Source organism: Orcinus orca, chromosome 1 (assembly GCF_937001465.1).
Source record: "Orcinus orca chromosome 1, mOrcOrc1.1, whole genome shotgun sequence".
Taxonomy (NCBI): domain Eukaryota; kingdom Metazoa; phylum Chordata; class Mammalia; order Artiodactyla; family Delphinidae; genus Orcinus; species Orcinus orca.
In genome coordinates, this window is record NC_064559.1 from 27,539,054 (window position 1) to 27,555,476 (window position 16,423).

A 16,423-nucleotide genomic window follows, 5' to 3' on the forward strand; every position below is an offset into this window, starting at 1 on the left:
TTTTCGTGATAAGTCTGGCTAACGGTTTATCAATTTTGTTTATCTTCTCAAAGAACCAGCTTTTAGTTTTATTCATCTTTGCCATTATTTTCTTTGTTTCTATTTCATTTATTTCTGCTCTGATCTTTATGATTTCTTTCCTTCTACTATCTTTGGGTTTTCTTTGTTCTTTTTCTAGTTGCTTTAGGTGTAAGGTTAGATTTTTCATTTGAGATTTTTCTTGTTTCTTGAGGTGAGCTTGAATTGTTATGATCTTCCCTCTTAAAACTGCTTTTGCTGAGTCCCATAGGTTTTGGATCCTCGTGTTTTCATTGTCATTTGTTTCTAGGTAATTTTTGATTTCCTCTTTGATTTCTTCAGTGATCTCTTGATTATTTAGCAGTGCATTGTTTAGCCTCCATGTATTTGTGTTTTTTACTGTTTTTTTTCCTGTAATTGATTTCTAATCTCATGGCGTTGTGGTCGTAAAAGATGCTTGATATAATTTCAATTTTCTTAAATTTTCCAAGGCTTGATTTGTGACCCAAGATGTGAACTATTCTGGAGAATGTTCCATATGCACTTGAGAAGAAAGTGTATTCTTCTGCTTTCAGGTGGAATGTACTAAAAGTATTAATTCTGCCTGATCTATTGTGTCATTTAAACTTGTGTTTCCTTATTTATTTTCTGTCTGGATGATCTGTCCATTGGTGTAAGTGGGGTGTTAAGTCCCCCACTATTATTGTGTTACTGTCAATTTCTCCTTTTATGGCTGTTAGTGTTTGCCTTATGTATTGAGGTGCTCCTATGTTGGGTGCATAAATATTTATAATTGTTATGTTTTCTTCTTGGATTGATCCCTTGATCATTAGGCAGTGTCCTTTAATGTCTCTTGCAACAGTCTTTATTTTAAAGTCTATTTTATCTGTTATGAATATTGCTACTCCAGCTTTCTTTTGATTTCTATTTGCATGGAATATCTTTTTCCATCCCCTCACTTTCACTCTGTATGTGTCTCTAGGTCTGAAGTGGGTTTCTTGTGGACAGCATATATGCAGGTCTTGTTTTTGTATCCATTCTGTGTTTTTTGGTTGGAGCATTTAATCCATTTATATTCAAGATGACTATTGATATATATGTTCCTATTACCATTTTCTTAATTGATTTGGGTTTGTTTCTGTGGGTCTTTTTCTTCTCTTGTGTTTCCTGCTTAAAGAAGTTCCTTTAGCATTTGTTGTAAAGCTGGTTGTAAAGCTGGTGGTGCTGAATTCTCTTAGCGTTTGCTTGTCTGTAAAGCTTTTTATTTCTCCATTGAATCTGAATGAGATCCCTGACAGGTAATCTTGGTTGTAGGTTTTTCCCTTTCATCATTTTAAATACGTCCTGCCACTCCCTTCTGGCTTGAAGAGTTTCTGCTGAAAGATCAGCTGTTAACCTTATGGGGATTCCCTTGTACGTTATTTGTTGTTTTTCCCTTGCTGCTTTTAATGTTTTTTTCTTTGTATTTAATTTTTGACAGTTTGATTAATATGTGTCTCAGTGTGTTTCTCTTTGGGTTTATACTGTATGGGATTCTCTGTGCTTCCTGGACTTGATTGACTATTCCCTTTTCCATGTTAGGGAATTTTTTGACTATAGTCTCTTCAAATATTTTCTCGGACCCTTTCTTTTTCTCTTCTTCTTCTGGGATCCCTATAATTCAAATATTGGTGTGTTTAATGCTGCCCCAGAGATCTCTGAGACTATCCACAATTCTTTTCATTCTTTTGTCTTTATTCTGCTCTGCTGTAGTTATTTCCACCATTTTATCTTTCCAGGTCCCTTATCTGTTCTTCTGCTTCAGTTATTCTGCTATTGCTTCCTTCTAGAATATTTTTAATTTCAGTTATTGTGTTGTTCATCATTGTTTGTTTGCTCTTTAGTTCCTCTAGATCCTTGTTAAATGTTTCTTATATTTTCTCCATTCTGTGTCTGAGATTTTGGATCATCTTTACTATCATTACTCTGAACTCTTTTTCAGGTAGGTTGCCTCTTTCGTCTTCATTTATTTGGTCTTGTAGGTTTTTACCTTCTCCTTCATCTGTAACATAACTTTTTGTCGTTTCTTTTTTTTTTTTTTGATGGGTGGGGCTGTATTCCTGTCTAACTGGCTATTTGACCTGAGGCATCCAGCACTGGAGTTTGCAGGTAGTTGGAGAGCGCCAGGTCTTGGTGCCAAGATGAGGACCTCTGGGAGGCTTCATTCCTATTAATATTCCCTGGGGTCTGAGGTTCTCTGTTATCCAGAGTTTTGGACTCGGAGCTCCCACCACAGGAGCTTGGGCCCGACCTCTGGCCTCGGAACCAAGATCCTGCAAGCCACATGGTAAAGCAAAAAAAATTAAAAAAATAAAAAAAAATAAAAGATAAAAGAAAGGAGCTGTACAATAACAAAGACTAAAAGACAAAATAAAATTAGAAAGATAAAAACTATATTAGGAAAAATAAAAATATAATTGAAACAACTGCAATAAAGTAAAACAAAACCACAACAGAAAAAAAGGGGGTGGGGGAACAAGCCAGAAGGAGCAGAACAATGACAAAGTATAAGGAATAAAATAAAATTAGAAAAGTAAAAGATTTATTAGAAAAAATAAAAATATAAATGGATCAACAACAAGGTAAAACAGAACCCCAATCTAAAAGAAGAAAAAAGAAAAAAAGATAAAAAAAGAAGGAAGAAAAAAAGAAAAAACCTTGGCTATGGGGAGTAGGTGTTTAGGCAGAGATGGAACTTAGGCAGGGGCGGGGTTTAAGGTGGAGTGGGACCTAGGCAGGGAGGCTGACGTTTGAGCATGAGGCAGAGCCTAGGCCCAGGACCCACGCAGCCAGAAAAGGCCTTGGGGGTGGGGCCTAGGTGGGGCATCATTCAAGTGGAAGCAGAGAGACAGCAAGTCTAAAGGACTGCCTATGGAGTGTGGAGTTCCAGAGTTTGGAGGTAAGGCCCTGGTTGAGGGTGTGTGGGTGGGATTTAGGCCCAGCGTGGTTAGAGTGGGTCTCAGAGGGGGTCTCCAATTATAGAGGTAGGGCCCTTGATGGGGTGTAGGGGTGGGGCTTGGGCTCTGAGCCGCAGGAGGGAGGCTCCAAGGGCAGTGGATTAGGCCCAGGAGCCCAACAGGCTCCTCAGTGCCTAAGTGGACAGGGAAAGTTCTGGCTGCATTCCCTTCCATTCCTCTGTGTTCCCCCACGTCTCCCCCAGGGTCTCCCCCATTCCTGCTGGACCCCTGACTGTTGGTGGGTCTTGCTGGGTGTAGGAACTCCTCCTCTCCCCCAGCCGCCCTTCAAGGGTGCCAGTCCCAGAGGTCCAGGCTTCACTTTTGCTCTCCCTTCCCACCCTCCCACTCGCTCAGGACCTCCGCAGCTGGAGGGGGCCTAGGTTGCCAGAGGATCAGTCCCGGGATCTCAGTAGCCTCCTGGAGGCCCAAGAGGGCAGGAGAAACCTGGCCACGCTCTCTTTTGATCCTCTGCCCTCCCAATGGTTCCCCAATTTCCCCCTTTGGGCAAGGGATCCCTTCCCCTCCCCCAGCCACCCCTCAGGGGCGCCAGTCCCATCCCACCTCCACTTCTCCTCCCCCCTCATTCCCCCCATGACCCACGTCCTACTTGGTTGCTGGGGGTTCCTCCTGTCCCCTTAGGTGTCCGTGGTCCCCCAATGGTGCCTGGTAGGTGCCCTAATTGTGCGGAGACATGAATTCCACGTCCTCCTAGTCCACCATATTGACTCCTCTCCCTAACATACTATTATACATCAAATATATTTCAATAAAGATAAATTTAAAAAAAGGATGAAGGGGCATACTGAACAAGTGGATAGCAGCATAGTGTTTATGGAGACAAATACCTTGCAAGTTTCAAATATTTTTCAGCTTTAAAATTCTTTAACTTGTTCAGATTATTTTTATTTTTTATTTATTTATTTTTTTTGCTGTACGCGGGCCTCTCACTGCTGTGGCCTCTCCCGTTGCGGAGCACAGGCTCTGGATGTGCAGGCTCAGCGGCCATGGCTCACGGGCCCAGCCACTCCACGGCATGTGGGATCTTCCCAGACCGGGGCACAAACCCGCGTCTCCTGCATCGGCAGGCGGACTCTTAACCACTGCGCCACCAGGGAAGCCACAAATTATTCTTATTTTAATGTATTTTTAATTTAAACATTACACTTATACTTTACCCTTTGATCTCTGTTCTTCATGTAGAAAAACTTCCATGTTCTCAACCACCTCAAATAGACCATGGAACGATTAATTCATCTAGCTCTGCAAAAGAAAGGAGAGAAACATTTGAACCCAAGCTTTATGCACATGGCACCAAGTTAAGTTATACCTGTGAAGATGGTTTCAGTATATCTGAAGAAAATGTGATAACATGCCACATGGGAAAGTGGAGTTCTCCACCTCGTTGTGTAGGTGAGGACAGCATGCAAACCAAAATTCTATTTTCAGTACCATTCTTTACTAATCAATTATCATCAAAGTCATGGAACAGAATCCTTTAGATTCCTAAATATATCAATTATTTATATATTTATAGGTCATTTATGTATTAATATATAATTTATATGTTTATACATTTAATCGATTTTTGTATATTCATTTTCTGTTAATTTCATCAGTTCAGTATAGAATCACTTTTAAATCTGGTACTTTCTTTTGTATTAACGCTGTATGTGTAAAAAAAGTAAACCTACCTATTCATATATTTAAACCTATTTATATTCCTATTTATTCATATAAGTTGCAATGTATGCGTTGCCACCAAGTTTTTTCAAAAAAAACTTACGTTCTTCCTACAATGTCTCTTTTAATGTCTTACAATATATAGTACTTTTCTTAAGGTGATGAAGTCTCAGTGTGTTCTCTTTTATTAATCACAATTGCTTAGAGATGCACTGACAGTCTCATTCATAAATATATTGGTATTTTTAGTTTCAAGTTCTTGTTCAAGTGGACAGCTGGAAACACACCAGAATGGTGATTTTTGGGTGCATTTGTGCATTTCTCTGCAATGTGATGGAAGTTCCTGTAAAATCATTTATTATTTTCAAGTAAAACTATCAAATATGGCAAGCAGTACATCAAATTAAATTTCAGAGTTAGTGAAACATGAAATCGTTCTTTCATTTATTCCTAGGACTTCCTTGTGGACTTCCACCTTTGATTCAGAATGGTATTGTATCTAATGAGAAAGGCAGTTACCAAAATGGAGAAGAAGTTACATACGACTGTGTTGAAGGTTTTGGGATCGATGGACCTGCATCTATAAGATGTTTAGGAGGAAAATGGTCCCTTCCACCGGAATGCATAAGTATAGTATATTTTATTTTATTCTGAGGCTGATAAATATCTTTAATTCAGGACATAAATGGCACAAGTATGAAACTAAGCTGTAATTCTAGAATTAAACAAGATGTCTTTGGAAAGTTCTGGATTCTGGTAGAGAATTAATAACCCTAGTAATAATAAAAGTTTGATTCATGAACTAAATTATCTCACTATCACATCATCTTGTGTACACTTTGGACATCCTCTGATACACATTCTCAGACTTCTGGTCTCTGTTCCTATAACATAGCTGGCCCCTGCTCATCAGTCTTATCAGCACTCAGTTTACTGTTAATTTATCAGTTATTTCTTTATGATATACAATTTTCTAAGATATTTGACATAATTCAAGGGAACAGAGTTTGACAGAAGCAAAAAAAAGAAACACATCCATAATGTAGGTGACCTGTGATGGGGAAAAATAATTTAAATGTGAGAAGTGTGGTCTCAAACATCAAAGGCATCCCTGTCTCTTTGAGTATCACCATTCCCATGTTATAGTTTTGATGAATATAGACACAATCAATGTAACTAAGTCAAGACTTCTAACATTTTAAGTTATAAGAGAAATATTGTACAGTATTCATTGGTTTGATATGTGTATATCTATTTTTCTAGAATATAATTATTGGCCACTATTATTTTTAAAGATGTACTAAAGAAATACTTTTTTTCTTTTTTTCAGACACAGATTGTTTTAACGTACCCAGCTTTGATGATGCTGTACTCATAGACCGGAAGAAGAAATCGTATAGGTCAGGAGAACAGGTGGTTTTTAAATGTCTACCATCTTATCAATTGGAAGGAGCCAATACCATACAGTGTATTAAGAGCAAATGGATAGGAAGGCCAGCATGCAGAGGTACTTTGGTAAATTTTAAAACTTTATTTATTAAAGTATCTTAAGTAACATAATACAGAAAAGTGCCTCTACCATCATAAAATGGACACAGATTATTTTCAGGTCAAGTCAAAGAAGGTTTATGCCTGAACATAAAAAGGGATGGAATTGTGTACTCAGTGCTCAGTCTTGTAGCCCAATAATTCTCAAAGCACAGCCCCTGACACAGCAGTCTTAGCATATTCTGGAAGATTATTAGACATGCAAGCACAGATTCACAGGCTCACTCACACCTGTTGTATCAAAAACTCTGGAGATGGAACCCTGAAACTGTTTTAAAGATTCCCAAGGGATTCTATGCACATTTCAGTTTAGGAACCATAGCTACAGTGTATTGTACTTTATATCCACCTGAATCTCACTGATGAATTACACATTACTCATTGTTGTATACTGAAGCATTTGCAAAAGTATATTATTAAAGAGCATTTTAATAAATACATAAATTTATTTTTCTGTTAGTTTTCCAGATCTTTGTTTGGATCTTTTAATTAATCATCTTCTTTCAACTACGGTATTCTTAAAAGTATGCTAACTCTTGATCAAGTCTTTAAAGAATTACCTAATGTGTTTATTTTTCTAAGGGCCTAAAGTTACAGTTCATAAACAGGATGACTATAAACCGAATCCTGATGTCAAATGATCTTTTATTATGATTTTCTTATGGTTCATAAATTCATTTTGAATTTATATAATTTATAACACTTAATTTACTAAACTCAGAAAGAGATGTCCAGAAAAGCTTTCATTTTCACTGGCCTAAAAAATGTGTATCAACCTTCTAGTGAAGGATGGGGGAGAGATTTAAGATACAGAAGCTTAATTTGTACTAAAAAATATTGCTTTATCTCCTTATCCTCAAACTTACATGTGAGTTTATTAAAATTAGCAGTCTTTCATGACAGATTAACTCTTGATTTTAAATGACCATATGGAATATATGTGACATCCCACTTGGTAGCTTGCTGTTCATAATGATCATTATATTAGAGATACTATTTTTCTTTCTATCTAGATGCTTCCTGTGTGAATCCACCCCAAGTGGAAAATGCTATTATACAAAATGAGAAGTCTAGATATCAAAATGGTGAGAGAGTATATTATGAATGCATCTGGCCTTACTACCCTTTTGGGGAGGTAGATGTGATATGTTTAAATGGAACTTGGACAAAAGCACCTCAGTGCAAAGGTAGAGTATCTTACACCGCCACCCCCCCCCAATTTTAGAGAATATATTAGGGACAAAATATGTTGATATAAATGTATAATGAAGTAGTTCTTATGGAATTCTTTTTTGATGCAAATAAAATGAAGGTGCTTAAAATCCAGTTCTTTTGTGGACTGAATAAGTAATCTGACATACTTATTGTTTGAAAGAGTTGACCAGATTTGAACAGTTGGAATCTTGGAACACTTCTTATCTTAAATATTAAGACATTCAGTTACTTCCTGGTGAATAAATGTGTTAACGATACCATAAGTACATTTGACAGCCCAAGAAATTCCACTTCGAGACACGGAATATAGGCAGCCAGGACCTGATCACAGAATGTGACTTAAATTTGGGCATCTTCAGCATATGGGTGATATTTAAAGGTATGTTACTAGCTGAACTCATTCAGGGAATTAGTATACACATAAAAAAAGTAAGTCTGAGAACTTGGTCCTGGGACACTTCAGTGTTTAGAGTTCAGGAAGTAAGGGAATCCAAACCAAGAAATATATTAGCCACTTCTAGTTTTTCAAGTTAACTTTTTCCTGGTATGTATTTTTTGCAGTCTTCCACTTGAACATGTTTTCATGTTTAGAGTGATTTTCTTGTAGACAGCATAAAGATGAATCTTGTTTATGTGTCCACCCTGCCATTTTCAGTCTTTCCACTGATATATTAAGGCTATTTACATTGAAAATATCTATTAACATAATAGGGACAATGTCAGCAATTTTATTATTTGTTTTCTGTGTGTTTCCTCGGTTTCTCATACCCATTTCCTTTTCTTGTCTTCCCTGTGGGTTTTTGAACATTATAAATAACTTAATTTTTATACATCTGCATTGCTTTGGAGTATATGTCTTGTCATGTTTTTATTAGCGGTTGCTCCAAGTATTAAGATCCACATAAGCGGCTTATCACTCCCTACTTGTATTGACATTTTACCACTTCAGGTGAAATGTGGAAACCTTACTTCCATTTAGATTCTTTTTATCTCCCCACATTTCAACATAAGTGTCTTTAGTATTCTCTCTATATACATTGAGCAACATTTCAGATGACATAATTTTACACCTAATTTAACAAAATCATTAGGGAAAAGATATTCTTATTATATTTACCCTTATTTTAAAAAATCAATTCCATTGTTTTTTCTTCCTTCCTAAAGTCTCAATCCCTTTTCTAGTTTCCTTTATATTTGAAGAATTGCTTTAGCAATTCTTTAGGTATAGATCTGCTAGAGACAAGTTCTCTCAGTTTTCCTTTGTCTGGAAAGATTTTTCTTTCTCCCTTTAATCCTAAAATATATTTCACTCAATATAGAATTTGGGGTTGACAATTCTTTTCTTCCAGCACTGAAAAAATGATGTCACTTCTTTCTGGTTCTATGTTCATGGATGAAAATCCTACCAGTTTTTGAATCCCTTTTCCGTATAAGTATTGCATAATATCTATCTAGCTCTTTTAAGATTTTTTTCTTTTTCTTTAATTTCCAGCAATTTGATTTTGATGTATCTTGACATTGATTTCTTTGGATTTATCCTGTTTGGAATTCACTTAGCTGTTTTATTATGTAGATTTGTGCCTTATGCCCTATTTCAGAAATTTTCAGCCATTATTTTTACATTTTTTTTTCATCTCATCCCCTTCCTTTTCATTTTCTGGGTCTCCAATCTTTTTCTATTTTCCCATGGGTTCCTGAAGCTCTGTCCATTTTCTTTTCAGTCTATTTTCAAAGTTAGTCTATAGTCAAGTTTATTTATCCTTCTGCCATCTGCAATGTATTATTGAGCCCATCCAGTGTGTTTTTTTAAAAAGTTATATTACTCTATTTTCCAGTTCTATCAATTTGACTGGATTTTTAAAAACCATTGCCCAATAATTTCAATATGTATGTCATCTCAGTGTTGTCTTCTTTTGATTGTTTTTTCTCTTTTGAGGTTTTCCTCATCCTTGGTATGATGAGTGATGATCAACTGTATTCTGGACATTTTGGGTATTATGTATTGAGATTAAGGACATTATTGAAATCTTTTATTTATCAGACCTCCCTTACTGCCATGCAGGGTGCAAGTCCAGGGTTCCCACCTGGCCTCCACTGGCTCCTGGAGAAAGGGGAGAGGTGTCTTCTTCCCTCACCATGTGGGTGGAAGTCTGGACTCCTCACTTGGCCCCTGCTGATCAAGGTGGGGATGGGTTGGTCTTAGGTTCTATGGTGTATTTCTAGAGAAAGTCAGGATTGTAAAAACTGTTTCTGTCTTACTATGCTGATCCTTTCCTGGGACTTTGCTTAAAGAGACCAAGTGCTTCTTGGGACTGTTTTTTTTTTAATTTTCTTTCTGAACTTGCTATCATTTCTGGGTTGCAGTCTCAGTGGTCCATCCAGGATACAAAGAAGGGAAAAGGAAAACCCAAACAAGTCTCTGGAGTGTAATTCCTTGAATCCCAACATCTCTAACCAGATATCTTCTCTACATCTTTCACAGTCTCCTGAGTTGGTTTATTATAATATGTTCAGGATTTTTAGTTAGCAGAAATAATACAGAGCAGATGCAATAAGCAGAAATATTTCTACCTCATGTTGTCCAGAAAAGGAAGAAAGCATTCCCTCTCCCACTATTGAGATCTGTAATTCTTTGACTTTTATAAAAGCAGCTGTTGGGGCTGATGTTCATTTTGTAATAAAAATGAAAATCAATAAATATGACTAGAGATTCAATAGACACTGCTGTATGTTGTATACAAGGATATTTTTTTTTATCTTAGTTATCCATCTGTCCAGCATATATTCACTAAGAAAACATGTTTTAATACCAGAACACTGCAAAGCAGACATATTTGTTAATGTATTATGTGTACTTTCTTGTGGGGTAAAAGTAGGGACTTAAAAATGTGCCTTTTCGTTTAAGTGTTTCAAATTTCTTCAATAAATCATTTCTGTCATCAGAAATCAAAAGCCTGATTATTACATACTAGGCTACATTTTTATCTTTTTATTTTAAACTGTGGGGTTTCCTTTTCTGTTTTTTCTCTTTCAATAAATCAAACATATTTTTTAGACTCTCAAGGAAAATGTGGGCCTCCCCCACCAATAGACAATGGAGACATTACCTCATTCCCGGCACCAGTATATCCTCCAGGATCGACAGTTGAGTACCAATGCCAGTCCTACTATGAACTTCAGGGAAACAGATACATAGTATGTCAGAATGGAGAGTGGTCAGAACCACCAAAGTGCTTAGGTAAATATTTCAATCTTCTTGTGGATCCTGGGAAAATCGGTGTACTGAGTATGATGTTTAGCTGTTTATAATAGAATTTTCATGGATTAACTACCAACCATTCTGTTGCATGCTTGACTACCAACTAATAATATGTGTGGAAATAAATTTTGAAAATTTCCTGTTCATTATGAATATTCATTATGAATCTTTGATTATAACATTTAATTATTACACTAAAAATAGTACCTCATTCTTACAACATTAACTGTTTAAAATGATGGAAACTACATACTGGATTTTCAATGAATTGGTTTGTAAAGGGTTTTGAGAAGGAATTTTTGGACCAGAGCAAGAGATTCTACTTGAAAGCCTGAAATTCTGTGGAAAATATTTGTATACTACTTAACAGTTTATGTTTATTTTTTTAACTTCAGATGCATGTGTAATTTCAGAAGAAATGATGGAAAAACATAACATAGAATTAAAATGGAGAAGAGATAAAAAACTTTATTCTAAAACAGATGACACTGTTGAATTTAAGTGTAAAAGAGGATATTGTACAAAGGCACCTAGCTCTGCACTTCGAACAACCTGTCGGGAGGGAAAACTGGCATATCCTACTTGTCAACGAAACTGTCGTTAAAGTGCAGTTGTAAAACTGAAATATGTACATGTATTCAGAATTTTTCATTATTATTCCAGTTCTCAGTTTCTTTTTATCAAGTATTGTTTAACTCATCTCTATTCATAAATCAGCTTCATGTTAAACATTATAGGGATGATGTAATTATAATCTTGGAGACCAACTAATCACTTCTTAAAAGCACCTCATTAAAACTTAGCAAACCAAAATGCTACGTGTCCTGTTGATAAAACATCTACGGCAAGAAATTAGATGCAATCACTTCAGTACCTCCTTTCATCCATCAGTTTCCTAACTTTCTAAAGATTTCTCCATAACTTCTGAGGTTTCCTAAGATTCTGTTTCAGAAGAAATGGGAAGAAATACTTGTCTCCATTTTCAAAATAACATCACTTTACAAACATGTAAAATGCAAACTATGTAATACCTATATTAGTAATTACATGTAAGTAGTTATTTCTTACTTTTGCTCATCCGTCAATAGATAAATATACCAAACAATAATGAAATACATGATCTTTTACAAGACGCCTATCTAGCACACATTATAATTCACATAAAGAGGAATTAGAGGACTTCCCTGGTGGCACAGTGGTTAAGAATCTGCCTGCCAATGCAGGGGACATGGATTCATGACCTGGTCCAGGAAGATCCCACATGCCGCGGAGCAACTAAGCCCGTGCGCCACAACTAGTGAGCCTGCACTCTAGGGCCCACCAGCCACAACTACTGAGCCCACGTGCCACAGCTACTGAAGCCTGTAAGCCTAGAGCCCGTGCTCCGCAACAAGAAAAGCCACCGCCATGAGAAGCCCGTGCACCACGACGAAGAGCAGCCCCCGTTCGCCGCAACTAGAGAAATCCCGCACGCAGCAACGAAGACCAAACACAGCCAAAAATAATAAATAACTAAATATATTTAAAGATACTACACTAAAATCAATAAAATAATAATATATTAAAAAAAGATGAATTAGAATCAAATTGGTTGCATAACTATCGTTATGATAGTTATGCAACCAATCACATGACATATAAGTGATTTAAAAAATCCAACATCAAGTATAAACACACACACACATATAAACACACTATGCCTTGAACACTGAATACATTTTTATAGAACAAATATTGGCAACAAGTACAATAGAATATTAGAATATTTAGAATATTCTACAATAGAATATTTAGAATAACTATAGTTGAATTTAGAGACAATAGGGGTAAAACGTGGTGTTTAAGTCCGTTTTACTTATCACTATTGTAAAATTTTCATTGTATATCACCTTTGAACCATAGCATGTTATTTTAAAATAAAGATGTATACAAGGTAAGACAACATATAGTACATACAGTGTTGAGAACTGTAGAGACCTCTTTGGTAAAGATCTGCAGATCTAATAACATTTTCATGATTTTGCTGGTATAGAGAGTTTTGGAAACTTTTCAACCACAAGAGTCTGAAGTGTGATCTTTAGGTTCATACATTTCAAACAGCATAGTTAGTTTAAATCAGTTGACTAGAAACATTATAAATTTCTAAAAATCATGAAAATTTTCACATGAAAATAGGGATATAAATAATTGAGCTAAAATATTTTAAGGTGATATCTTGTTACTCCATGTTGCGTCAAATCAAGTGGCCTTCTTAGAATAAGAAGCATGGCTGTCACCATTGGAGCTAATTGATCTAAATCTGAATCACTGGTGACAGCTGCTTTTCTCATCCTTAAATTAAATTGTTACAATTGGAAAGTTATCTTTGCTGTTAATGTTAACATTTGTGTATATACTATTTCTCCAAAATCTTCACCTAATGGTTGTAGAATCTATTTATGACACATGGCTACAATCGGTTATTTCACTGTTGACAAGAAAATCGTGATTTTAATGATAAATCTTCTCATTTTTCTGCATTCATTCATTGCCATTCTGTGTACAGATGAGTGTTAATTTACAGACTCTGTTCACATTCAACTTTTACCTAAAAAGTTTTGGAAATCTTTATTTTTGCCCATTAATTTCCAATTTTTGGAGGAAGGACTTGATGTAATTGTAAGCTTCCATGGTGGCTTTAAGACTTTTTGCCTTTAAAAAAAATTGTTGTTTGTATCAGCATGGATTCCTACATTTTTATTTATTCAATTTATCACAATCAATTATACTCATTCTTTGAAGATAAAATGATCCAAATTTTGGCTAGTGAGTGCCTCTTGAAACTGGTTCTGATTGCTCCTGATCTAGCCCCGTTGGTCTTTGAGCATTTCTCTTCTTTTTAGCCCAACACCGATAATCCAGTCTCACTATATACCTCCCATGCCCAACACCAGTAATCATCTATATTTCCAAAACGTCTGATTCTTTTTATTGAAGAGTTGTTTTAAGAACCCAAGAATTGTGTTACTCGTGCTAGATGGGAGTTTTCAATACTGCTGAAATGTCTTTTCTTCCAGGGTCTCTTGGTTGTCAGACCTTTGAAACAGAAATGAAATTTTTTCCCGTAGTTGGATTTTTAAATATTTTTTGATTGAGGTATAATTGATTTACAGTAGTTTCAGGTGTACAACCTAGTGATTCACAATTTTTAACTGTACTCTATTTATAGTTATCATAAAATATTGGCTATACTCCCTGTGTTGTACGATATGTCCTTGTAGCTTATATATTTTGTAGCTTATATATTTTATACATAATAGCTTAGCTTATATATTTTACACATACTTAACTTATATATTTTATACATAATATATTTTATACATAATACTTTGTACCTCTTGATCCCCTACCCCTATCTTGTCCCTCCCCCTTTCCCTCTCCCCGCTGCTAACCACTTGTTTGTTCTCTATACCTGTGAATCTCTTTCTGCTATGTTACTATTCACTAGTTTGCTATATTTTTTAGATTCCACACATAAGTGATATCATACTTTGTCTTTCTCTGTACGACAAATTTCACTCAGAATAGTACCCCCCCCAAGTCCATCCATGTTGTTGCAAATGGCAAAATTTTATACTTTTTTATGGCTGACTTGTTCCAATGTGTGTGTGTGTTTATATGTGTCTATATATACACATATATACATATGCAGTGTGGTGGGTTTGGGTAAACCTAGTTGGGTATAAAGATAAGAAAACAATCATACTGGGTTTTTCTTTCAGTGTCATCCTGGTTATTGCAGGTAAGCTAGGGAAGAGAAGATTTAACTTTGGGTCACATTCATCTAATTCATCTGTTTACAGTGAGGGAGGAGTATTCATTTCCAAGCTGAGATGGCTTTTGAATAATCTTATTTGAAGGATGTATTTCTAAAGAAGTAGAAGAAGAGCTGTGCAGTATAACTTGTTTCCCATGTATCTAGTGTGCAGGGGTGGGAGGTATAAAAGTGGAATTGTTTTACAATTGCACCAATATTTCAGAAAGAACAAGAACAATAAGAACACAAAGTATTTTTTTTTAATTTCAGTGAAATGTCATAATTTTCTAAGGTAAATGTTAACTAGAGACTTTACAGTTACAAATAAAAGTCACTAAAAATTTCTTTAGTCTTTTCCCAATTGTACCGAGATGTCTAGCACTTTTGGAAAACACATATTTAATAATATATGTATCTATAGATATGTAGTTCTAGAAGATGAAAACGATAAAAAGAAAATATTATTAGTTGAGGTACTAGAGAATAGACTGTGTATCTGGCAAGTTAAATAAGTGAGAGAGGAGAATCTAGTTATATTTCGTGAGTCTGCAATGTGAAACACCCTGGGAAAAATGACTCCATGGAAGATGGCAAATCTGGAACAAAGAGTAAAGAAAGAATGTAAGGAAGGAACCAGAACAATAAGAACACAAAGTATTTTTTTTTAAGTTTCAGTGAAAGGTCATAATTTTCTAAGCTGAATATTAACTAGGGACTTACCTGGTGGTCCACTGGTTAAGACTCAGCACTTCCACTGCAGGGGGTGCCAGTTGGAGCCCTGGTCTGGGAACTAATATCCTACATGTTGGGTGGCCAAAACAAAAATACAAAAAATTTAAAAATTAAAAATAAAGAAAGCATTTTCTGCTAAGGTATATTATAAAAAAACTAGACTAATGTATAGATTAATCTCATTCCATGCAAATGTGACAATCTTTCTCAACAAACCTCAGACTGGATAATGAACACATCCTACAGAAATTCAATTCTCTTGGGGGAAAAGTCGCCTTATCCTTATATAAAAATGTGAATGATGAATGATATATCCCAAGTCTAACAGCTATAAATCAATTTAGATATATACTAATGCATTATGAGATATCAAACTATTAAATCAAACTATATTAAAACTATTAAATCAAACTATATTAAAATTAATATAAGGTCATTTATTAATTATGAAAACCTATAGAATAAAAATAAAATGGTTTCACAATCACTCTTAAAAATAAATTTTAATTGAGTAATTCACAAACATGAAATTAGAAAACAAAACTCAGAATACCATATTTTAAGAGGTTGATATAAAATTTGTATAAAAAATGTAGTACACAGATTGACAGAAGAAACTCCAAGTGCAGGTTTTTAAATTTTGAGGTTTGGTATATGTAGTTTATCTATAATAAAAATAGATTACTTTAAGGGTTACATAATTATTTTAATTTAAATAGAAATCATAGCGCTAAGAAGTATATATTCAACATCTGAAAAAACAAATCTGATACTACTCAGGTATAATTTACATACAATGAAGCTTACACTTTTCTTTTTTTAACATCTTTATTGGAGTATAATTGCTTTACAATGGTGGGTTAGTTTCTGCTTTATAACAAGTGAATCAGCTATACATACACATATATCCCGAAATCTCTTCCCTCTTGCGTCTCCCTCCCTCCCACCCTCCCTATCCCACCTCTCTAGGTGGTCACAAAGCACCAAGTTGATCTCCCTGTGCTATGAGGCTGCTTCCCACTAGCTATCTATTTTACATTTGGCAGTGTATATATGTCCATGCCACTCTCTCACTTTGTCCCAGCTTACCCTTTCCCCTCCCCATGTCCTCAAGTCCATTCTCTAGTAGGTCTGCGCCTTTATTCCTGTCTTGCCCCTAGGTTCTTCATGACCATTTTT

General features: G+C 35.5%; 1 protein-coding gene across 2 annotated transcripts in view; it reads left to right on the forward strand.

Moving 5' to 3' along the window:
* Positions 1 to 11,529, forward strand: part of LOC101271984 (complement factor H) — a 125,022-nt gene extending 113,493 nt beyond the window's left edge. For both annotated transcript variants that reach the window (XM_049708179.1, XM_033415450.2), the window contains 6 exons: positions 4,215 to 4,424; positions 5,149 to 5,322; positions 6,025 to 6,201; positions 7,256 to 7,429; positions 10,513 to 10,695; positions 11,112 to 11,529. In XM_049708179.1, coding sequence (XP_049564136.1) covers positions 4,215 to 4,424; positions 5,149 to 5,322; positions 6,025 to 6,201; positions 7,256 to 7,429; positions 10,513 to 10,695; positions 11,112 to 11,320 — 1,127 coding nt within the window. In that variant the 3' untranslated portion in view covers positions 11,321 to 11,529. The remainder of the gene's footprint in view (positions 1 to 4,214; positions 4,425 to 5,148; positions 5,323 to 6,024; positions 6,202 to 7,255; positions 7,430 to 10,512; positions 10,696 to 11,111) is intronic.
* The last annotated feature ends 4,894 nt before the right edge of the window (positions 11,530 to 16,423 follow it).